Source organism: Trachemys scripta, chromosome 1, assembly GCF_013100865.1.
Source record: "Trachemys scripta elegans isolate TJP31775 chromosome 1, CAS_Tse_1.0, whole genome shotgun sequence".
Classification (NCBI taxonomy): domain Eukaryota; kingdom Metazoa; phylum Chordata; order Testudines; family Emydidae; genus Trachemys; species Trachemys scripta.
In genome coordinates, this window is record NC_048298.1 from 200,895,358 (window position 1) to 200,921,670 (window position 26,313).

Consider the following 26,313-nt stretch of genomic DNA (forward strand, 5'->3'; position numbering starts at 1 on the left):
CATCTGTGCAAAGTGGATATAAAACATTGCCACCTGGGTAGATGAGTGGAGAATTCTGATTTGGTAGTGTTTCATGCTTGTGTGCAGAGTGCCTCACACCTTATGCAGTGGAGAATCAGGTTATTGGACTGGAGTTATATAAGATAGGGAGTTCTAGTGGTATCTAGCCAAATTCTTCCATATTATGGATTGATAAAACTCACATGCCTTAAAAATGTTAGACAGTCAAAATCAGAAAATGTAGAGTTAAGATTTCACATGCCACATTAACTAACTCTCCTCCTTTGTGTGTGCATTAAGTTAGTCTTTAGTGATATGATCACAAACTAGAACGATGCAAACCCTGTAGAGTTCACTCGCCAATGACGTTTGCAGACTGAATTCTATTGTTTTGTCTCACATAAATGGAAGTGAAACAAGCTCTCTGGATGTTCCTAGAAGTTCATGTTTCAGTTCCAGTCTCCTCCTTGTTCAGGAGTCCATCATTAATCCTTAGACATTCATTCAATGCCATCGACTCCTGAGCCTCACCTAAACCATCCAGGTTAATAGGGGTGCACTTGTAGACTTCTGGGCTGGTTGAGAGAGACTGATACCTAGAGGGAGAAAGGAAACATGAATTTTGAAGCTATACAAACATTTTTCTCCTATTATATCACTCCTCGATCCCAGAGGGTTAGTGAATGAGCTATTAATTTTATTTTTTAAGTTCATTTGGGATTGGGGGGGGGGGTTCCTTTAACTGAAAATACTGCCTAACATATGAGGAGTGGGCAGGGCAATATTGAGAGGTAGCATATTATGTGGTCATTAAATGAAATACACTTTATTTATATTGTGCCTCAAAAAAAAATATCATTACTCAGTAAAAAAAATGTATTTCTCCTTCTCTTCATTTTTATTGGTGGTACACACAATCTTTGGTTTGTGATATTTTTCAAATGGAAATAGTCAATGTGCTTAGAAAGCTTCTGCCTTCAAAGAATCTGCTGTTGTCTGGCCTGATTTTCAAAGGTTCTGACTATCCACAGCTCCCATTGACTTCATAGAATCATAGAAGATTACAGTTGGAAGAGACCTCAGGAGGTCATCTAGTCCAACCCCCTTCTCAAAGCAGGACCAATCCCCAACTAAATCATCCCAGCCAGGGCTTTGTCAAGCCAGGCCTTAAAAACCTCTAAGGATGGAGATTCCACCACCTCTCCAGATAACTCATTCCAGTACTTCACCACCCTCCTAGTGAAATAGTGTTTCCTAATATCCAACCTAGACCTCTCCCACTGCAACTTGAGACTATTGCTCCTTGTTCTGTCATCTGCCACCACTGAGAATAGCCTAGCTCCATTCTGTTTGGAACTCCTGTTCAGGTAGTTCTCCCCCTCACTCTTCTCTTCTGCAGAATAAATAAGCCCCGTTCCTTCAGCATCTCCTCATAAGTCATGTGCCCCAGCCCCCTAATCATTTTTTTTGTTCTCCGCTGGACTCTCTCCAATTTCTCCACATCTTTTCTGTAGTGAGGGGCCCAAAACTGAACAATACTCCAGATGTGGCCTCACCAGTGCCGAATAAAGGGAACTAATCACTTCCCTCGATCTGCTGGCAATGCTCCTACTAATGCAGCCCAATATGCTGTTAGTCTTCTTGGCAACTAGGGCACACTGTTGACTCATATCCAGCATCTCGTCAACTGTAATCTCCAGGTCCTTTTCTGTAGAACTGTCGCTTAGCTGGTCGGTCCCCAGTCTGTAGCAGTGCATGGGATTCTTCCATCCTAAGTGCAGGACTCTGCACTTGTCCTTGTTGAACCTCATCAGATTTCTTTTGTCCCAATTCTCCAATTTGTCTAGGGCACTATCCTTACTCTCCAGCATATCTACCTATCCCTCCAGCTTAGTGTCATTCATGAACTTGCTGAGAGTGCAATCCATCCCATCATCCAGATCATTAATGAAGATGTTGAACAAACATCGAAGGCCGATCACTGGGGCATTCTGCTTGATCCCGGCTGCCAACTTGACATCGAGCTGTTGATCACTACCTGTTGAGCCCAACGATCTAGCCAGCTTTCTATCCATCTTATAGTCCATTCATCCAATCCATACTACTTTAACTTGCTGGCAAGAATACTGTGGATGACCGTATCAAAAGCTTTGCTAAAGTCAAGATATATCACGTCCACCGCTTAACCCATATCCACAGAGTCAGTTATCTCATCATAGAAGGCAATCAGGTTGGTCAGGCACTACTTGCCCTTGGTGAATCCATGTTGACTTCAGTGTCATCTGTGTATGCTCAGAACTTCTGAAAAAAAATCGGGCCATGAATGTTAAGATTTATATTTTGGCAAATTATTACTAACTTGTATTTCATTAATATCTGGTGTTCCCAATCAGGAAATAGGCTCCCATTGTGTTTGGCCCTGTACAGACAATGCAGTGGATACCACTGCTGTCCTAAGGAACTTGGTATAATGTAAGGCCTTAAGTGACACTGTACCAGTCTACCTTTGAAACTGCCTGCTCCCTAACCTCTCATTTTAAGAGCTGAGATTGATGTGTCAGCTTATTGAGTGTCCTACAGTATATACTCAAGCAAATGAGGGTCTGGGATGTTCACCTGAGGACTACTTACTGTGAAATTTTCTCCCACTTCCCATGAATCAAAGCTTTACAACAGCATCTGAGTTATGCTTAATGTTTTCAGTTCTCTTTTTAGTTTGTGGGATTATTTATAATTGTTTCATGGTGTATCAGTAGGATTTTTATATGCTGGTTCCAGAATTAATTCTGGTTACAAGTTCTTGCTGTCCTGTATAATCTGCTTTGTTAGACTCATTGTGAGGGCTCAAAGGCATCTTCTAAACCTAAAGAACCACTTTCTTTTCTCTTCTCTAAGAAGAGATGTGATTTAAATGTCTATGTATCTTGATATAGGTGCCAATAGAGAACATTAGGAATTAAAAAGAAAATTATATTTTCCTTTTGTGTGTGTGTGTGTGTGTGTGTGCGCGCACGCACGCGGGGTGGTGTGTGTGTGTGTGAGGGAATGAGGGGCTTGTTGTAAGTGTAGATCCTGATGATGGGAAATGAGATTGTTGCCTAGGATGGTTAGTCTGAAAAAAGAACAATGATAAAAAGGATGATGCATGGTTATTTTTCTTCTTTTTCGTTATTGAATTTGTATTAAGGCGATGTGACAGTGTTCTCAGCGGCGCTTGCGATATTGCACTGCAGTGAAAGTGAAATCAATGTTCACTATCAAAACAACAGTATTATATATTTCTTAATCTTCTTTTCTCTGCATTATAGATATGCAGTCACTAGAGCTAGTTCTAAGTAGGGATGTATGAAATAAAAAAATCTCCGATCAATGCACAGAAAACATACAACAGTAAAGAGTCCTAAATATATTTGAAGTACTAATCTCAGACACAGCCTGAAAAGCCCCCAAATTCAGTTATCAAGACACACCTCTGGGCACTCAAAACCAAAAGAATAGTGTTGGGGGGAGGGAGAGGGAGGGAGTGAAATTCTCAGTACTACAAACATTTTTATTTTTTAATATTGCCCCTTTCAGTACATTTTATGACTCCACCCACAACATTAAGATTGCAATAATCCTGTAAAATACCTTGCTGCATAAAAAAAGAATTAAATGACATTTTTAGGAGATGTCTGAGTTCATTTCCTCCACTAGGCATCAGATAGCTGATGCCTGTCTCTATTAGCCTATAGAGGTCCTGATCCAAAGCTCATTATAGTCAATGGAAATTAGTGTCACAAAGGATCTCAGTTCTGCACCATACTTGAGGTTTTGCAAAGACAACTGATTAGTGTGTAGTTTTTTCTATTACTTCCTTTACTGTCTTTTAGATGTCCTTCCTCTCCAGTTGCTCTATTATTATAGCTATCTTATAACTTCAGCTAAACGTTGAGGTTGTAACATAGTTTCTGTTCTCAGCCTAATTCAGACCACTATCCTAACGCTGGAAAAATTCTGTTGGGTCTGTTTTTAATAATCTCATTTTGGAGGAGATTAGCTCAAGAACAGTATGAGGTTAATCAGACAAGCTATTTTTGAGTTAGTGGTATTAGAGGGAATTTTTCTTAATTCTTTTTTGCTCTTTCATAACTGAAAAATGGCTTTATCTAAAGACCAAGTATTTTTACACTTATTTCCCTCCCTCACTCCCAAAAAGCATAGTTTTAACTATTTGAAATTCTTGGGTCTGATTGCTGGGTCTGGCAGAGGCCTGACCCCAATTTTCCTCTCCCTCCCATCCTTGGCTTGCCCCAGGAACTCCCCCTATGCCTGCTGCAGTGGCAGAATCCCCAGCTACTCTTTGGCAAAGGGGATGAAGGCAAGGGGACAGGATTTGATCTCTTGGTCTTTAATTACATATTTCATTGTTTTTCTACCAGCATTCTAAACTTCTGTACAGTGTTTGCAGAGTCTAAGTGCCACTGATATACTACATCTACAAGCTATACTATAGAGCATCACTGTAGACATTAAAATGTTCACAGGTACAACCCATACCTTACTTTTTATAGCCAGTAGAGGGACCACTCCAGAGCTCCTAACCCCTATTGACCACTATGGCCTTTTAAAGGTACTTAATCATTTCAATGCTCCTCAATAGTCTCTGCATGATTTTGTGGCACTGTTGGTCACTCCACATCTTCAATTTGTGTTTCACAGTATAAAGAATTAAAAGCCATCTATTGATATAGTTACTTTTGTACAATATCATTAGAATATAAATCAGTCAAAGCATTTATAGTAAAGAAATTCAGCCTATGTTTTACACCAATCTTACTCACTAATCTCACCCTACCCTGCCTATACACAACTACATACTGTGTCTCATCCATATGCCAGAAAAAAAATTCCATAAAGACCAGTGTACATGATCCAACCTACTCTTTATAGGTGGCAGGTAAATGGAGATATTTCACTTTGACTCTCCAGTTATGTGTCAGAGGTCACATCTGGCATTTCACATACTATCCTTACGGGACCTTTCTCCAGCTCACCATTCAACTATAGGTGGGGTTGGTATGTAGATCATTCACTCCTTATGTTTGTTTTAAACTTGCTGCCTATTTCATTGGTTGACCCTGAGTTCTTGTGTAATATGAAAGGGGAAATAACACTCTCATTCACTTTCTCCACACCATTTATGATTTTATAGACCTCCATCATAGCTTTTGATATGGTCACCAAAGAGGATCTATGGGCTATTCTGCAGAAACTGGGCTGCCCAAGAAGGTTCATACAAATAATCTGTCTGTTCCATGACTACATGAGAGTGCAAGTTCTCTCCAGTAGTGACTGACACATTTCTAATCTCGAATGGAGAGAAGCAAGGCTGCATACGTGCTCCAATGCTGTTCAATTTGTTCTTTGCCTGTGTCCTCAGTCATGCCACAGTGGACTTGGATCAGGTGATATATATCCGCTACCAACTCAATGGCTCCCTCTTTGATCTTTGACGACTCAATGCTAAGACCAAGACACCGGACAGACTTCTCGTCAAGGCACTTTTAGCAGATAACTGCACCTTGATGGTTCATAGACATGACGATCTTCAGGGCATCATTGAAAGATTTTCTGAAGCATCCCAGCTCTTTGGCCTCACCATCAGTCTCGGGAAGACAGAGGTCTTGTTCCAACCAGCATCTCATTCCAATGCTGCAGCACCACCCAATTTCCTCCAAAGTACACAGCTGGAAAATGTGGTTCAGTTCATGTATTTGGGCAGCACCATCTCGAGAGATGACTCTCTCGATAAGGAAATAGACTCCAGAATTAGTAAAGCCAGCCATGCCCTTGGCTGACTCTGAACAGAAGTCCCTAACCAACACAACATTCGTCTCTCCACCAAATTGAAGATCTGCAGTGCAATGGTTCTAACATTTCTCCTGTGTGGCTCTGAGACATGAACTCTTTGCAGACAGCACATTAAACAGCTTGAGCATTTTCACATGTGCTCCCTCTGCTCAATAATGAACATTCACTGGTAGGACAGAGTGACCAATATTAAGGTCCTTGAAAGAGGAAATTGAGGAAATGTTATTGAGAGCACAACTTAGGTGGACTGAACATGTCATAGTAATGGAAGACCACTGCCCCCCAAAACCGATCTTGTCTGGGGAGGTGAGTCAGAACAAAAGAAAGAAGAGTCATCTGTATAAGCACGTCAGAGATAACCTGAAGAGCAATCTTAAAGAACTCAAGCAAATGGCTCAGAAAAGGACTCAATGGCTCTCTTTGACAAGATCAGCATGTAACAGATTTGAGTGCGATTGATGAAATCATCTGCAGGCTGCATGTGAAAGGCACTGCAGAGGTATATCATCAGACATCATAGATACGGACTTTCTATGCCCTCAGTGTGGCTGACTCTGTATCAAGGTTCAAACTTCTGTGTCATATGCATAGCCATAGATGAGAATTGCAACAATATCATCATCATTGTCAGCAATGGACTGCAAACAACATCATATCCCCTCTTAGTTGTCTCTTTTCTAAACTGACCAGTCTTTTTGGTCTTTCCTCAGATGGAAGCTGTTCCATAGACCTAATAATTTTTGTTGCCCTTCTCTGTACCTTTTTCAAAATATGTTTATATGGGTAGGCCAGAACTGCACTCAGTATTCAAGGTGTGGGTGTGCCATGGATTTATATAGTGGCCTTAGGATATTTTCAATCACTTTTCTAATGGTTCCTAACATGGTTAGCCTTTTTGACTGCTGCTGCATTTGAACAGATGTTTTCAGAAAACTACCCATGGTGACTCTAAGATCTCTTTCTTGAGAGATAACAGCTAGTTTAGAACCCCTCATTTTGTATGTATACTTGGAATTATATTTTACAATGTGCATTACATTGCACTTGTCAACATTGAATGTCATCTGTCATTTTGTTGTCCAGTCACCCAGTCTTGTGTGACTCCTTTGTAACTCTCCACTGGACTTAACAATTTGAAGTAATTTAGTATCATTGGCAAACTTTGACACCTCAATGTTCACCCCTTTTTTCAGACTATTTATGAATATGTTAAACAACTGGAAATAAGTTCCAGTCCAGATCCTGGGGGATCCCACTGTTTACCTCTCTCCATTCTGAGAGCTGACCATATATTCCTACCATTTGTTTCCTATCTTTTAACCAATTACTGATTGGTGAAAGGACCTTCCCTCTTATCCCATGACTGCTTAGTTTGCATAAGAGCCTTTGGTGAGGGACCATGTCAAAGGCTTTCTGAGAGTCAAAGTACACTATATCAACTGAATCACCCTTGTCCACATGTTTGTTGACACCCTCAAAGAATTCTAATAGATTTGTCAGGCATTATTTCCCTTTACAAAAGCTGTGTTGACTCTTTCCCCAACAACATTTTGTTCATGTGTCTGATTATTCTGTTCTGTACTATTGTTTCAAGCTATTTGCCTGGTACTAAAGTTAGTCTTACTGGCTCTTTTAGTACCTCAATCATCTTGTGACTCCACTGATTGTGAGGCAGACTCTCTGTTTCTGATGTACTTCAAAAAAAAATTGTTGTTAGTTTGAGTCTTTTGCTAGTTGCTCTAAACATTCTTTTTTGACCTGCCTAATTATGCTTGACTTGCCAGAATTTATTCTCCTTTCTATTTTCCTCAGTAGGAGTTGACTTCCAATTTTTAAAGGATGCCTTTTTCCCTTTAACCACTTTTTACTCTGCTAGTTAGCCATAGTGGCTTTTTTGTTGTTAAGTATCAGAGAGGTGGTCGTGTTAGTCTGGATCTGTAAAAAGCGACAAAGAGTCCTGTGGCATCTTATAGACTAATAGAAGTATTGGAGCATAAGCGTTGGTCTCTGTCTTAGGGGTTGTAGCAAATGCGGTTGTACCTCAGTGCTTGGCTGTAGACGATGGATCATGTGGTGTGTCCGTGGTGGAAGCTGGAGGCATGAAGGTAGGCATAGCAGTCGGGGGGGGGGGGGGGGAAAGTTTGGTATAGGGTGGTGTTAATGTGACCGGTCACTTATTTGTACTGTGGTGTCTAGGAAGTGGACCCCCCGTGTATATTGATCCAGGCTAAGGTTGATGGTGGGGTGGAAGCTGTTGAAATCGTGGTGGAATTCGTGCTGAGGTACAACCGTATTTGCTCCAACCCCTCAGACAGAGACCAACACCTACAAGATTTTCACCAAGCATTCTCAAAACTATGATACCCGCAAAAGGAAATAAGAAAACAAATCAACAGAGCCAGAAGTGTACCCAGAAGCCTCCTGCTGCAAGACAAGCCCAAGAAAGAAACCAACAGAACTCCATGGGCCATCACCTACAGTCCTCAGCTAAAACCTCTCCAACGCATCATCAGTGATCTACAGCCCATCCTGGACAATGATCCCTCGCTTTCACAGGCCTTGGGAGGCAGGCCAATCCTCGCCCACAGACATCCCGCCAACCTTAAGCATATTCTCACCAGCAACCACACACTGCACCATAGTAACTAACTCAGGAACCAATCCATGCAACAAACCTCGATGCCAACTCTGCCCACATATCTACACCAGCGACACCATCACAGGACCTAACCAGATCAGCCACAACATCACCGGTTCATTCACCTGCATATCCACCGATGTAATATACGCCATCATGTGCCAGCAATGCCCCTCTGCTATGTATATCGGCCAAACTGGACAGTCCCTACGTAAAAGGATAAATGGACAAAAGTCAGATATTAGGAATGGCAATATACAAAAACCTGTATGAGAACACTTCAATCTCCCTGGACACACAATAGCAGATTTAAAGGTAGCCATCCTCCAGCAAAAAAAAACGTCAGGACCACACTTCAAAGAGAAATTGCTGAGCTTCAGTTCATTTGCAAATTTGATACCATCAGGTCAGGATTAAACAGGCTGTGAATGGCTAGCCAACTACAAAAGCAGTTTCTCCTCCCTTGGTGTTCACACCTCAACTGCTAGAAGAGGGCCTCATCCTCCCTGATTGAACTAACCTCGTTATCTTTAGACTGATTCTTGCCTGCATATTTATACCTGCCTCTGGAAATTTCCACTACATGCATCTTACGAAGTGAGTATTCACCCAAGAAAGCTTATGCTCCAATATGTCTGTTAGTCTGTAAGGTGCCACAGGACTCTTTGTCGCTTTTTTGTTGTTGTTTATCTTATTTTTTTTATTTGGGGTATACATTTCAGCCTCCGTTATGGTGTTTTAAGAAGTTTCCATGTTGCTTGGTGGCATTTCACTCTTTTGAGTTTTTGTTTTAATTTCCATTTACTAAGACTCCTCATTTTTGCGTAGTTCCCCTTTTTGAAGTTAAATGCTTCTGTGGTGGGTTTCTTTGGTATTTCTCCCCACAAGGATATTAAATTTAGTTACATTCTGTTTGCTATTACCGAGGCATTCAACTATATTCACTTCTTACATGAAGCACAGGATCTGACCTAAGACTAAATCAAAAATTGCCTCTCCCCTTGTGGGAGTAGTCCTGGACTACTCATTAATGGTGTCTAGAAATTCTTTCTGAATACTGTATCTTACTCTTTAAACATCCATTTCTTTCTCTTCCAAAGAAAGGAAGAGAATTGGAAATACGTAGCTTAAACATACTGTTTACATATATTTAACTTGGCTACTTTCAAAATAATGTACAAGACCAGAGCTCCTAGAAAGGAAGATCTAGAAAAAAGAGCAATTCAATATTAATTTAGTTGGTTTGTTTAGTCTAAGCAAAGAACCATTCTTTGGGGCTAAATTTTATAAAGAATGATTAATATAAATGGAGTCTAATGAGGCTCAGTGTAATTGAGAGTCTGGAATCAGTCACCTTTTATCAGGGTTGTTATAATGAGGGTTCATCATGTATGTGTGCTATAAGAGTGTGTGTGTGTGTGTGTGTGTGTGTGTGTAAAATACACAGTTACAGGCACACACTCCACTCATTAATAACACATCTTCTGCTGATACGTGTCTCAGTTGTAGCTCATACTAATTAGCTAATAGACTAATTGGGTCATATGAAATAAAAAGTAGATGGTAGTCAATCAAGCAGATTAAAATTGCCTGTTCTCTAATTGGTTTATACAGGGGCAAGAGAAATAAAGTAATTTGGAAAATTACTTACTTGTATTGTTAGCCACAGGCTTCCACTCAGTAATTATTTGTAAAAAGTTGTCCATATAAAATAAAACATTTTCAGTTGCACTGATAAATGTAGTGAAGATCCTCTCTCTAAACTTTCTTGCCTGACCTCTGCCTATGTGCTTAAAATGTATGTTGTGGGCTTTGAAGGCTGAGTAAGAAGCCTTTGCTTGCCTCTTACTTTTCTAAATACAAGAGCCCTAAAAGAACTGAGATGTACTACAAGTGTTGTATATAGTAGCTAAGTGTACTGTGTATCCCAAGGTGGTGTTGCTGGAAGTAGTGCAGTAAGTCAGCCCACTGTTACATGGAACTTGCAACATGAACGCTGAGTTACATGCTACATGTGCTTCCATCGTCTTCTTTTGGCCACCCCTTACCTATTTTAACTCTTGCTGCTTTGTGCATCTCCATTTTCTACAGGTGGACACAGTATGAATCTATAACTCATGGGCTTTGCCACTTATTTCCCCTGCATGTTGTACATTCTTTTTTATGGGATCATGAATATACCTTGTTACTCCTGTTCTCTGGTCCTTTATCACATGTTCATTGTGTGTTTTTGAAAATCTGTATTCAAGATGACAACCCCATCCTGTGGGTCATCCACCTAAGACCACTCACCTTTTCCTGTCCATTTTCTGAACAAAAGAAGAGTATTGTAGAATTTCCCCCCAAAAGCTATCAATACAAACATTATAGAGGATTTATTCTGTTTAATTACATAACCTTGAATTTTTATGATTCTCTGCTTTCTTATATATAGTAAAACACCCACACAATCTTCTTCTCTAAGCTTATTGAGAATCTGGCTGCTAGTCACCTGAAAAGTGATCTGCCCTCAGCAAAAAAAAAGTTCTCATGAGCAGTAAACACTCTGACACTGCTCCTGTAACACAATGTTCAGTTTCATACTGTGTATAGCAATTTTCACTGATTCAAATCCTCCAAAGCTAAAACAGTTTAAACCAATTGTTATTTTTTAAATTGTTTTCGAAACTGCTGAAATATGAAGTTTCTCACAACTGATATAGTCCCATAATTTTTCACACTGCTCGGATTGGAACATTTTGAATGAGCAGGCTGTTGATTCAAAACAAGTTTGGTAATAATAAAGGCATTGATAGAAGATACTGTAATCTTGAGCTCATTTCACCAATTCCCAGCTCATTGGTACAATGGAGTGTCAGGTACAATGGAATGTCATCAATGTACAGAAATATTATATAACATACACTACAGTCTCTGTTGGATCTCATGAGGAAATTAGTTGATTTGGGTTTTCATATAGCTAGCTATTTATCTGTCACCTACATCACCATGTTGACTGTCACATCAGTTAAGGATAGGCTGCAACCTTTAAATCTGTCCTGAATGAGACAATGCAGTTTTACACTGCCCCTTACGATCAGACCAGAGAATGAAGTATGGCTCCAGTCACAATTCCTTCCCTGCCCCTTCCACCCTGCAACTTCATCTGGGAGGGGAGCAGCCCACTCTCCATCATGTGCCCATCCAGCTACTCTAGCTCATTAGTCAGGAGTCTGAAGCAGTGTTCCTCTCTCCCTCATGAGAGACAGTTTAAAAAATGGGAACATTTCCCCTCAAACAGTGTCCCCTTTTTTGTTACAAAATTGATACATTTAAAATCTTATCTCCAGCTCTACTTCCGACCCTCTTTTCTACCTACTTGCTTACAGTGGTGATTAGCCACTACCTTCCTTCCTGAAATCAGATTCACAATCTTTGAGAGAGGAGCAGAGGAATGACAGGGGCCTCCTTTCTCCTTGTTCCCTCAGCACAGCCAAATAAGATGTGACAAAGTAGCCTTTGTGTGCTTGGAGTGCTTCAGAGTGCTTAGACATGGGGGTAAAGAGGTTTATGCCCTGTGCAGCCTGCGCACAACTGTTCTCCATTGCCTTCACAGTTTTAAAGGTCTCAAAATCTGATACCAGCAGGACTAGACTCCATGAAGTGGCAGGAGAGTTGGCTCTGCATTTTGGGTAAAATATATGCTGCATCCTTTCCCAGGGTGTAACTGGCTGAACTCTGAATTCTTATGATAAAGAATGTTGTCCATCAGCTTCACACACATCACTTATCCAGGAAAAGTAAGTTCTCCATCACAAATAATTGGCTGAAATCCAATTATATGCTGCAATGTTAATCATAAAAATAAATTTATCAAGTTAGTTTGATGAAAATTATTAAACTGCAAACTTTGCAATGTAATTATACATGGTTACAACTATCAGTGTTCATAAATAGAAAATTAAAGAGTTAGTACACATTTAAAAGTATCCCAGGCTTTAGATTTTGGAATAATTTACATGTGAATCAATTTTAAAAATTAAAAATAAATTGGAGTTTATAAAGCCAGAAGGCATCACCTAGTCTCATCTCCTGCATAACACAGGTCATAAAACTTCCCTGAATTAATTCCTGATTGAACTAGAGCATATCTTTTAGAAAAGCATCCAACCTTAATTTAAAAATTGCCAGTGATGGAGAATCCACCAGACCTCTTGGTAAATTGTTCCTGTGGTTAATTACCCTCATAGCTTACAGATTTCACACTCAATAAATGTTTTTACTGGAAGGATCAGGAAAAAATTATAGAACTACCAAATCTCAATGGGGTTATTTTAAAAATTATTGAAACTAACCAACCGATTTATTTATTAACTCTAAGTAAATGTCATCTATTCTCATAGAACAAGTGGTGTAAATTTGGGTAGGATATGTTCAGTCAATCATTCTTAACAAAGAGGTTTACTCCTTGATCTCAAGGCAAATCTCAATATCATCATACTTGTGGAACTCCCTACTCATGTAAACAGGAAAGCTCTCTAAAATTTACATTAATTCATCAAAATAAAAACAAATCTCAAGGTAAGTCTTCCAGATTACTTGCTTGACAAATGAGGCTATCATAATCAATAACTTCTTGAATTTTCTTTCACTGTTGACTAAATTTGGTAACCTTTTCCATATTATGTAGGGTCAATTCTCAACAGGATTCTAAACCTCAGGGGAAGTGTCCTTTAGATGTGGTAGAATAGGCTTCATTTGTACACATATCTTTTGTTGTGCTGTAGTTAATGTATGTTAGACCACCTTTATCTGTATCCTTTCAAAGATAGGCAGTGCAGCTGCTGATAACATGATTTCATCACTGTCTACTTGACTCCTTGGTGAACAGAGAAGTAGATAGTATGGTTCATTCATTTGATATTCTGAAAGATCCAATGAGCGACTATACTGGAACAGCTGGTAGTGACAAGCCTTGCAATTTATGTTAAGTTTCTGCCAAGTGTTACAGTTTTCACTACCATGATACAGAATTGAATGAAAGAAGGTTTTATAACTTCACGATCAGATAGGAGGTGTCATTTACAGTGTTCAGAAAATAGAATTATTAAATTTAATAAATATAAATTTGTCAAAGTATTACTAGGTAAGTCTTAGTATGCCCCTGTAATGCATGCCTGCTTGGTGTGATGCTATGTCCACCTCTAGTGGCACCTAGCCCATCTAGAGGTTCATAAGTCTGCCACAGGCTTAGCTAAGAGGCATGTGGCTTCTAGCTTATGCAGTAGCGGCTCATGCATTTAACTACATAGGTCCAGGTTCAATCCCGCCTGCCAACAACTGGGGTCTGTCAGTGTTACATAACTATATGCATATGATGACAAAACATAGGTGTTAGAGGGATGCTGTCAATGCCATGGGTAAACTGGCAGTTAGATACCCAAATATCTGCATGCCTACATAAGCAAACATGCTTGTGCTGGAAATTAGAGACTGCAACTTTAACAACAATTTAACCAAATGGGTACCCGGAATCACCTGTCTTTGCTCAATCTGCAACATTCTCCTTCCCACAACACTTAATCCATTGGCACAGTTTAGCTGCTTCACTTCCCAAATCGTTTATTGTTACGTTAGAGAAGACTTAGTGAGCTGGTTGCGTGGAACAGCAAACATGATCTCCTTGGAGGAGGCAATCTGCCTTACCAAAGTATGATTAATATTTGATGATAATGTTTTACATGTTTGCAGGTTCATAGAATATCAGGGTTGGAAGGGACCTCAGGAGGTCATTTAGTCCAACCCCCTGCTCAAAGCAGGACCAATCCCCAACTAAATCATCCCAGCCAGGGCTTTGTCAAGCCTTACCTTAAAAACCTGTAAGGAAGGTTCATGCTTCCAAGAAATTCTAATCTGTTTCCTTGATGAAGTTTCTTCTTCCATTGGAAGCACACATTGGTTTCTTATAGAGAGGCAACTATGAGTGCTGGTCTGCTGCACTGACTTACTTATGGAAATGAGCAGTGAAGTATTTGGTTATACACAGAAGTTACATGGACTTTGCAAGTAAATTTCTGTGTAAGGAAACACAAAATCTAGGTCATGTTTTGGATCCAGAAAACTAAGTTTCCCTTTAATTTGTCCAATTTAATTATTCTTTTAAAAAAAGTTCTTGGTATATTCAAGTATATTTTAAGTAAGATGTATTTATGAAAGGAATGATTAATGACCAAGCTGGCGAACATTGTTTTTTGTTTTCATTTAGCAAATGAAACTCAATTATTTGTTTAAATCTGAAAGCATTCTAGATCAGTGGTTCTCAAACTAGGGCCGCCGCTTGTTCAGGGAAATCCCCTGGTGGGCCGGGCCGGTTTGCTTACCTGCCGCGTCCGCAGGTTCGGCCGATCGCGGCTCCCACTGGCCGCAGTTCGCCACTCCAGGCCAATGGGGGCTGCAGGAAGCAGCGCGGGCCGAGGGACATGCTGGCTACCCTTCCTGCAGCCCCCAATGGCCTGAAACGGCAAACCACGGCTAGTGGGAGCCACGATGGGCCAAACCGGCGGACGTGGAAGGTAAACCAGCCCAGCCCGCCAAGGGTTTTCCCTGAACAAGTGGCGGCCCTAGTTTGAGAACCACTGCTCTAGATAACATTTCTATAAAACCAAGATGTACTTAAATGAAACCAGAGCTAAATATGTACTGGTATACTAGCTTTCAATAAGTACAGAAAATTGGAAGTTACCACAAGAGCAACAGCATTTGTTAAAATTTTGAAAGTAGACGTAGAAAGAATGTTGTTTTTTCATTAAAAACAAAACAAATTGTCAAGTTTCTTCTATAGCAGTTATTGTAAATAACAACTTGTCTACACAGGACAGCTAATCCAGGTTAAGGTAGGGTGTGAATTTTAAATGAAGTTATTCCTGATTAACTCCCTGTGTAAGGCCTGGTCCCCACTAACCCCCCACTTTGGACTAAGGTATGGAAATTCAGCTACGTTAATAATGTAGCTGAATTCGAAGTACCTTAGTCCGAATTTACTGCGGGTCCAGACGCAGCAGGGAGGCTCCCCCATCGATGCCGCGTACTCCTCTTGCCGAGCTGGAGTACCGGCGTCGACAGCGAGCACTTCCAGGATCGATCCCATAACATCGATTGCCTGCCGCCGGACCCTCCGGTAAGTGTAGACATACCCTGAGAGTTAATTAGGAATAGTTAATCAGGAATAGCTATTCTGGAATAGTTTACCATGTAGATAAACCCTAAGTAATGATCTACTCGTTTTTTCTCTCTCTGATTACTTGTTTCAAATGTTACTGTTAGAGATGGATCCAATATCCTAGAGAGAAAAACATCCCTGAAATTTGAAGAGATTTAGAACTTGAACCTAGATCTGGATTTTAATTTTCCAGCTATCCCATCTAGTTGTTATGGTACTGAGTCATAACTGTTAGCAGTTATGTACCCTTGAATATTTGATTGCCTGGAAGATTTTTCTGAAGTAATTAGTGAAAACAGAATCCATGTCACTGTACAAATGATGTTTCAAAGAAAAGGAAACATCATATAATTTAGGTCTAGTCTACACACACCACTTCACTGATTAAAATAAAGGTGTCATTTGAAATCAATTTTAGTTGAACCAGTGTATCTCTGTTTGGACAGAAACTTAAAACTGGTGATTTAAATTTAGGCTATGTTGGAGAGTTTATAGGCACAAGCTAAACCAATACCACCAAATTAAAAATGATAGAAGTGTATCTGTACTGGGGTTTGGCCTGGTTCTGTTTTCAAACAAGTTTAAGTTAAACCAATGTGACTTCAGAGTAATGTTAAATCCTTAGAGAGAAGACACGTTTATACTCAGCTATGTAGCATGTTTTATCTCTTGTAGAAAACCCTGATATAATATTATCAAGAGTAGATGGTGTAATCAGTGCAACATCAGAGATTGTTGCTCCATCTACAGATAAAGGTTTTTATGACTCTAGTTACAACTGTATACAAAGGATACTTATCTATCTACCCTATTTCTCTGAATAACATGAATTAGGTTAGGTCAGAGCAAAAACCTATGTTTTTGTAAACTGTGGGAAAGACTTAACAGAATTAAAATACAGGGGAAGTCAGCAAGGAATTTTTCCATAAAATACAATGTTTATAATAAAATAAAACTTGTTTATATAATCACAAGAGTAATAGACCACTTCCTCAGTGTGGAGTTCAACCCACTGCTAGGCCACTTATATGGAAACTGGCTTTCCCACAGGAATTCTTTCCTATATCTCCCAAGCAATAAATTTATTCTCTATCTCATAATTCCTGGGAATGAAGAAGGGGAAGTTGAATCTTACAAAGCAAAATAAAAGTAAAAAAAAACCAAAATGCTGGGATTTGATTTGATCTAGGATGATTTAGTTGCATATCTTGAAAATACTGACCTCTTCTAGTAAACTCAACAGGTTTACCCTCAAGATTTTGCAAGAGTAAAGCCACACGGTTATGATGATTTGATTAATATGTTCAGATGTGGATCCTAGTGCTGATGTATGGAACGAGGTGAAGGACTAATATGCAAATAAAAACCTTATACAGGTTGTCACATGGTACTCACTCACCGCAGTTTCCTCCTCATGATTCAGCCCTTCAGCCAGGTCACTAGGTGGTTTCTCCATCTAGGGTATAGAGTCTCACTGGACCCACTGGCCAGGCAATACCATCAGTGGCTGGTAGGACTTGGTTCTAGCCAAGGGACCCTACAATACACAGCCAAGCTCTGCTCAATCCCCAGCCTTGTTGCTCTCTCTCTGGAGGGCTGCTTCCTACCCAATTCCTGCAGGCTCTCTTCCCTACCTGTTTTTTTTCCTGGGTACACCCTTCCCTCAGGGCCAGGCTCCCAGGGTCCTACTCTTGCCCTGCATTCCCTCTTTCCCTCTCTAATGCAGAGGGTGGTTATAGACTTTGTCACAGCTCACCTGAACTTCTTCCTCCAACCAGGGGTTGTGGCTCCAGCATAAACATCTCATGTGTGGCCTATCACACTTATTACCCCTTTCCTCAGCTTCCTTAACCCTTTTAGGGCTGGTGTGTGGTAAATACCCCCATTACACAGTTAATTAGTCAAGAACACATTATGCAAATTTCCAGCCTTTCTTTGAAAGACAGCAAATCATGTGCTGTATAATGCCTTGTATAAGCAATATTCTCCAAGACATTGGCTGTCTTTCTAAATTGTCTTTCTAATTGTGTTTACTTGTTTCTTGGGTCACTTTGATGAATAAAAATCTTTGGAGGGAGCTAGAAGGACTTATAGTTTCTGTTAAATGAAGGGGCAAGTTATTGGGGGCTCCTCTACATTTAAAACACTATAGCAGCACAGCTGCACCACTGTAGCACTTCAGTGTAGACACTGCCTATGCTGACAGGAGCAATTCTCCCATTGGCGCAGGTAGTCCACCTCCCCGTCGACCTAGTGTTGGCTACATGGGGACTTAGGTCAGCTTAACTATGCTGCTCAGGAGTGTGGATTTTTCATGTTCCTGACCGACATAGTTAAGACAACCTAATTTTCTAGTATAGACCAAGCCTCAGTTTTTGTTAGATCCTCTTGGGGAGTGGGAGGACAGGCCAGAATGTATATCAGAACTGCTTGGGAAGGGTCTGTGCTAATGTCAGTGTTGAATTTGAAAAAGGACATTGAAGCATCTCACAGTATCTCGGGGGGAGAAGGATAAGTGTCTCCAGGTAACTGGGGAAGGAAAAGCCCAGTAGGGGATGTTTGGTTTGATTTGTCCAGGAGAGTGGCTGTTTCTTTGGTTTGGTCTGCAATAACACTGATATAGTGCTGTACCATTTCACAGTGGTGAAATAGTTCAGACTTGCTCTGTGTAAACGAGACGTTAGAAAATCTTACATAGCTCTCATTCACAATCACAACTCTATCCAGCAAAGAATGTTGTTTAAAAGTATTGCCTTTATATCAGAGTTTTTATTTACCTTATTGTATCCTCTCAAAATAGGCTGTTTAATTTTCTTTATTTAAAAAAAGTAATTTTCTTTCATTTCTTGTATGTTTTTTTAAAATATATTTTCCTTTATAAAAGGTAGATCCAGTTTGATTAAAGGATAATCATATAATGTTTTCTAGTCTTGAGGAAATGATGAAGAACTTTCATTGAGGTAATAGATTGCAAATGTGAAATATTTCATTAAGCAGCTATAAAAATTGTCTGCTAACCACTCATCATTAGTAGTAGCAGCCTCAGTCCTATTGAGGGCTGATTGCATGATCCTAAGCATTCTTTGCTGTAACACTTGTGCCTTTATTAGCATTGTCACCTGATTAACTTTTAGAACTGTCCCTTCCCCATATGATTAGCTCTATTAGTACTGTATTTCAGTTTCTAGTCACAATTTCACATGAACACTGCCCTGGAAAAATACTTCTTTCAAATCTAATGCTCAATTTAGCAAACTCAAGAGGTTTGGAGATACAGTCTGTATTTTACTGATCACCTGAACCATAACCTATACACAATACCTTATGCATGGAAAGGCTAAAAGGAGAAAAAAAAACTTAAAGTAAAAGCAAGATCTATGCACTGGTAACAGATAGTATAGTGCCTGAAAACAAGATAAATTTCAATCATTGAAGTATCTGTTTCTCTTATTTTGTCCATTTACGTATATGGACCCCAAAATCTCCTAAACTGCAATAGGGCTAAGCATAGACCCTCTGACTACATGACAAGGATTTTGGAAAACAATGGAGAGGTGATATTTTTGCTGGGGGGAAATGATTATAAATTTGCACATTATAATTACTTTGAGAAATTTGGTACATTTCCAGTATTGCATTTTTAGATTCACCCAAATAGTGAAAGTGAGATCCACAGGAATTCTGATTGACAGCTTTAAAGAGAAGTGTGTAGTAGACACAGTATATTACCCTGGGACATCTAGAGAAATTGCATACCTGACCACTTGATTATTTTTGTTGCCTCACAGTAAAAACAGCTGCAAGTGCATTCATCTGGCTGTCACTAAAGTATCTATTATAAACATAGAAATTCAGAAGTGTCAGGTTGGTGTTTTTGGCACATTTTTACTACATCCAGACAAATGTCATTTAGTTTCCACATCTGGTATTCAGTCCTTCAATCTAGGTAAAAAAAAAAAAGTGTGTGTGTGTGTATTTCTCTACTTTCCATAGGGAAACTGAATGTGCCATGTATTAACACAAAATTGATTCTTTGTAGGGAGGCTGCCACAAACAAATTGCTGTGGTATAAACTTGTCAGAGCAAGCATCTAGAAATAATAGAGATGAAAGAAAGTATACTTGAATGATCATTATATAAAGATAACAGTGGAAGAGAGTTGTGTATGGAAATGTGCAAAGGTTGCATAGCATCGCTTGGACTGTGAGAGAGCCAAATTCAAATGGTTGGATTTAACTCCCATATTACTCTGGAGACCCTGCTTTTTACTAGCTCAATGGGCATTAATTAATCTGTGATTAGCAGTTCAATGTCTTGCATGTAAATGTGTGGAAGAGTAACACTGTTTCTGAATATGTTATACAGTAGCCCAGCGGGGGAAAGAAATTAAGCTTGGGCACTAGATAATAGCTGTGCCTCCCTTCTTCCCATCTCCACAATCACATATACGCTCTATACAAAATGGTCCTCTGTTTTAATAACATGCTTAAAGCTGCACATTGGGATGGTATTAAGAGGCATTTAAACAGAAGCAGCTATGTGTTTAGCGTTAATTTACTTTCACATTTTATGTGAAGATGCTGTGGGAGTTTGTGATATGACATCAAATCAAATATATGCAAGAAACTCAGCTCTACACTTCCTTTGTATTCCTGCAAAGAACACCATCTCCTACATATCCCAGGAGCCTGGGAGAGAGCAGCACTTGTATGGGAAGCTGCTGACTGACATTCAACCCAGCAAAAGGGAGGTAGTGTTGATGGGCAGAGGAAAGCATTGTGACCAACCTCACAATCACCCACTACCAAAGGCACATGCCCTGTAATAATCAAGGTGGTCTGCAGATTCTGTATCCTCTGGACCCTTCATTGCTGCCAGATGCACAAATAGCTAAAGTTGCTAAAAATGTCACTTTCAACCAACAGCTGACTAGGAAAGAAGCAAGTGCCATTGCTTGAGGTATTTAATACTAGAAAAGACAAATCTCTAGAAAATGTACTCTTGTGAACAATCCTGCATTGGCAGGAGAATAGATTGCTTGATGTAATATGTTGTTCTCCAGCTTTAATTTTTATGAAATGGTTCCAAGTACAGTATATTGTGTTTCAAAAGGAGATGAGCAAAATCAGCAGTGGGATTATTTTGGTCTTGCAAAATGGTGTTGATTACATTAGCTTGTCCCCAAACCTCAACATTCTCAGATACTCAAATAAATAGTCGGTGTTTTGACCTTTTTGTTAGCGACTTCGGCTAATTTTCAGTGAGACAACACATAAGGACTGTTTTTTCCATGCAAAATAGTAAAATGTTACCCTGTTTTAAATTCATGAATACTTGTGAAACTATCAGTTCTCTGAGCTGAAAACCTTCAAAGGGGAAATTGGTGGTTTTGTAACCACATCTACTATAGCAATAATATTTTTGACTGGCAAGGAGAAAGTAAACAAGGAATTATTGTAAAAAATTAATTATATCCCAAAACCTTGACATCCAGGAATTGTGTAGACTATAACTCTCTCTATGGAATCACTATACTTTGCATTTGAAAATACATATTTAATTTTTAAAAGATACTGGGAATTAAAGTCCGACTCTTTATGCTTAAAAATAATAGAAAGTATTCTTCCAGCCATCACTTCAGTATCTTTTGAAATAGGTCATCCTGGAACTTAAAATGATGTGATTTTGTACTAATGAATAATTTGACATTTTTGCTAGTGAAATAGAGATTGATATTCTACATTTGTAATGCACTGTGTATGGTATAATAAGCCATACATTGTGATGAAAATGGTGCCATAAAAATAATGATAATTTATTGCATAGAATAGTCTTATACAAAATGTAATAAAAAGGTAAATATGAAGTGAAGTTGTTTGCTTAAAATATATCCCCATTGTGTTATTTACTCAATAGATACATACAACTTCATATATAATGTCGAATGGTTCCTAATGTCTTCACAATCTATTTTAAATCTCTCATTTTACTCATAATGTCTACATGCAGCATATTTTTTAACTTTCTGACAATTTTTGTAACAAAATAGTTTTATCTTTCATATTCATATTTTATCAGTATACTTTATTGTTATAGGTGAAAAGCATTCCTGTGAAAAGACACATTTAGTGGTAGTTATTCAAGCAAGGTTTCTGAGAACAAAAGATGTAATTGTATCATAAAGCTTTGCCTTGTCTTGTCTCATAGAAAGGAAAAAGAATTGAAATACATTATTAATACCATGAATTCCTCATGTAGTTCATCTGCAACTGCCTTTCAGAGTCAACTGAATCCATTAAAATTATTAATCCGTGAGCATTTCAGATGAGAATTACTATTATTTTTTATTTTTAAAATGGGGTGAACTTGACTGCTCACAAGAAGGGGAGGGAGGTGGCACAGGCTGTAGCTTCATTTAATACAGGCACCATGCCATGCTCCCCACAAAACTCCTGCCTCTGCACTTCATTTCTGATTTAAAATAATCCTGCTATTCTAGCAAAGAGATCCCTCTGTGTTATTGCTTACAGAATTGTCTCTATTGTGACGTGGACAAATAGTCATCAGACACTAGGTTGAAGCCACTAATTTGTTTCATATGTGATTACATAACCTAGGGCAAAACTCTACTCTTATATGCTGCTTTCCCTACATTTGTCCATTTTCAGTCATCATCATTACAGTCCTCATGTTTGTGGACAGAGCACTATGTTGGAGTCTAGGGTGAGCTACTATGGAAGGTAAAAGGTCTGGAGTAGTTTAAAGGGGCCCTAAAAGCCCTGGTTCTGGCTGGGGAAGTATTCCCCTGGTACAAGCCCTGTAAACGGCGTTGGAAGGCTGCCTTCCATGAACTCCCATGCCCTGAGGTAGGGAGCCTGATGGGGAAGGGTTAAGATTAGGAAGGGTTATACTTGGTGGAAGGGCTGTAGGGTTTGCAGGAAATATTGTAGTCCATTCAGGCAGCCCAGGGAAGCTGCCATAACTTAAACAGCTCTAGCCTCCAGAGCAGTCCAGGATCGGGAGGACACAAGCCACTTTAGTCTCTCCCTGCCCTGCAGGCTAGAAATTCTATGCTGTGCTTCCTAGGGACTCTTGCTGATGATCCCTATACAAATCTGTGAGCAGAGGTTCGCTCCTAATTGGGTGCTAATGAGAGGAAACATACTAGTTATGGATGCACTGTGCCAGCCAATGCTTTTCTGTAACTGGGGAAGTGGGAAACCTTTGATGGGAAAGCAAGGTCAAGAGGCACAAATGTTTTCTCCTGTGGCATGTGGGGGCAGCTCTTCAATTGCAAATCCCTTCCTTGATTTTTCTTGGGTCCCACTGACATGGCATGCTCTATGTATGCCATGAAAGCGCCTCTTGCAGTCTGTCAAACAGCCATGATTTTCTAGATCATGAAGGTCCAGAATAGCAGGCAGTGTATGAATAGGCATATTTAATAATTTTAAAAAGAGAGAGATTGTTGTCCTATAATCCAGGTACTGAAATAATATCTCAACCCTCACTTAGATGGGCTGTATTTATTTTCTCTAATGTAACTTTCACTCTATTTGATTATCTAAAGTGTTATTGGTAGTGAGGATCACTTTGGAGTCATTGACTCTGCGCCGCAGCGTGGACTACAAGGTGTAAATTGCAGAGTGCACTAAAGCGCTGTACTCTAGATGCCCCATGTGAACACTACTGGCACAAACTAAAAGTTGCCTAGTTCACATTAGTTTGCACTGCAGTGCAGTGTAGACAGGGCTTTTATTTAATTATACAGCATCAAATAGTATATAAAATTTTTCATAATTGGAAACAACCATTCATAATAATATTAGGGACTTTTCCCCTCTGGTCAAAACATATATGATATTGATATTAATAAATTCCTCTGTTTTTGTTTACAGATGAAAGGGAAGATGTTCAAAAGAAAACATTCACAAAGTGGGTAAATGCACAGTTTGCTAAGGTAAGGGAATTTTCTGTTTTCCTTTATAAATCAAAGACTGTTATGTATATATACAGTCAGATTTTCGAAAGAGCTTACTTCCCACAATTGGGACCAAATTTGCAAGAGAGTTCATCTGGGGATTGAAAACACAGCTCCTTCATTTAGTTGTCTAAATTGGAGCTGAGCTCTTCTGAAAATATGGCTCTTAATATTGAAACCTTTCTCTGTAATCCCTCTTGGTTTTGCAGTTTTATCACTGAAAGGATTTGAGAAAGTTGGAAGAACACAATTATCCCTTTGCCTTATTTCTCCAATTCTGAAAAATCAGATCAAATCAAATCTTAAAGACCTGAAGATTAATGTGTGTGTGTGAATAAATTTCAGTTCAGGCTTCTTGCACAATACTGTTACCTCCCTAGACCTGACCAATTAGCCAATATTCAGCATCTTGTGGGGTTTTTTCTGTTAGGTGGAGAAACTGATAATATGAATCAGATATGTCTTTATTGCAGTCCAGTTTATTTATAAAGAATGTACACAACGTCCTGTTTCCCTGAACACAGTAGGAATCAAACAATAAGAGACAGTTTCTTTGTTCGCCATTCCAAGCCTCTTTCCAGCCAGCACTTAGCCCATTTTCTATATTAGCTTTTTCTCAGGGTCTCACTTCAAGTGCCTCTCTGGGGCTTCCTTGCTGCCTTGTCTGTGTGCTTCTTTGTGTTTCTGTTTTTCTTTCTCACACACACAGCTCCATCAAATAATAAGCAAGCCCTTCCTTTCTCCCCCCCCGCCCTGCCTGGTATTTTCATTCAGACCCCTGTCGAAACCTTTCAGATCACATGACTGAAATCCTATTCCAGCCTTGTACGTAGATTATGTTTTGGGGTGTAGCTCATATTGTTTCAGCTATCTATTACATAAAGGAGCTTACTTGCATTTTACATTTATCTTGAATGAAGAGCAGCTGTTACACCCACTAGCTTTAGTAAGGTTTTACCCAACCGCCCAATGTATAATGATATAATCAGTTACAAAACACAGTGTAATAGTTTTAACAATAGATGAGCTAGAACCAAACCTTGTGATTCAAATGCTCTAGAACATTGGGAGAGAAGGTCTTCAGAATATCAACACAGATCTGCATAAAAGTGTCATACCTACCCCCTTTCTCCAGCAGGGAGCAAACTAAAAGATCACCCTCCGAAAATGTCAGAAATCTGGGATCTCAGTTTTGTGACTCAACCCCATCTGTACTTCCAGCTTTGCTCATCTGCATGATGTTGGGGTTACTCTGTTGGAAGTGATGTTAATTCAGTAATGCTAATGTGGTATGTTGTGATAACATGCTTTATAATTTGTCATCACTGTAGTTTTATGTTGCACAATACAGTGTGTGAAATTTTTAAACCAATAGTCTTGATTGTAGAATTGGCTCAGATAGCTTCTGTATAGTTTCAAAAGTGTGTCTTGTTAAGCTGATTAGCCTTAAGGGTCTGCATTAATTATAAACAGATGGTAAATATGTTATGTCACTCCTCTTTCTTAGTCAGGAGCAATAGAATCCATTTCATTAATCAAGTATGAAATATTCTGGGATGAGTGAGTCAGTTGGCAAAACAAACAAATAAACAAACAAAAAAAAAAAGTAGAGATGGACCTAACTAAAAGGCTAATTTCAAAAGCCCTCACACCTTAGGGACACCATAGGAATAAACTCATTTGTCGTCAAAGATAACTTGCTAAGTTGAGTTCCTTCCCCGCAAATGGTTTGTTTGTTTTTTAAGTCCAAGGTGTACCAAACATCTCTTGAACACCCAGAATACCAGTCACATCCAAGTAATCTCCATTCCCTGTTCTGGACTGAAACTCTAGGATATTGAGTCTCACATGCCCACTACATACAATAATAATCTGAATATATGCAATATTTGATCATAAATGGTAAAATTTTGAAAATCTGTCTCCTAATTTAAGTTTGTTTAACTTACCTAAAAAAGTCTGTGGTTTGGCAACGTGTGCCTTATTAAGATCACATACTAGGAAGAAAAATTAATGCTTTTCTGGTCAATATTAACTATGGCCTCTTGACACGTTTGTCAAGTGACACCCCTGGGTTAGATCATATGTGGAGACTGAACCTTCATTAGAAAGGGCTTTGAGATCTAATAATGAAAAGCACTACATCAGAGCTGGGTGGTGGTATTGTTGTTGTTAATATTTTATTATTATCATTACTACCTCTTAGTTATTGTACAAGGTCCCTTAGCTCAGAGGCAGTAATAAATTCTTAAATTCACTAACCACTAGACGGGGACAGAGAGCCACATGGCATTATTATGAGTTATACAAGCTTCAAAGAGCAAGTTATTCTCAGGCTTCTGCCTCTTTTCCCATACAGCTGCAGCCTGTGCAGAGAATCTGGAGATGTGAGACTTCAGAGGGGCAAAAGAGATCTGATTAATATTTATGGATGCAGCATTGCAAGTGGATACCTGGTATTTTCTATTAGGGTTTTGACCAAAGTGAAGTAGTGCCAAAATACTAATAGATTTAAGAGTTGCAAACCTTAATGATCTATGGGCAAGATTCCTAGCATATGTGAAGTGTCATTGCTCAATTGATGTTGGCAGAACTATGCTGATTTACACTAGCCGAGGATCTGGTTTTATATCTCTTGGTTCT

At 39.3% G+C, this 26,313-nt stretch overlaps 1 protein-coding gene across 9 annotated transcripts in view; it reads left to right on the top strand.

The window, feature by feature from the left end:
* DMD (dystrophin) overlaps nt 1-26,313 on the top strand; it is a 1,855,422-nt gene that overhangs the window by 237,516 nt on the left and 1,591,593 nt on the right. For all 9 annotated transcript variants that reach the window (XM_034754682.1, XM_034754655.1, XM_034754674.1 and 6 more), the window contains exon 2: nt 23,588-23,649. In XM_034754682.1, coding sequence (XP_034610573.1) covers nt 23,588-23,649 — 62 coding nt within the window. The remainder of the gene's footprint in view (nt 1-23,587; nt 23,650-26,313) is intronic.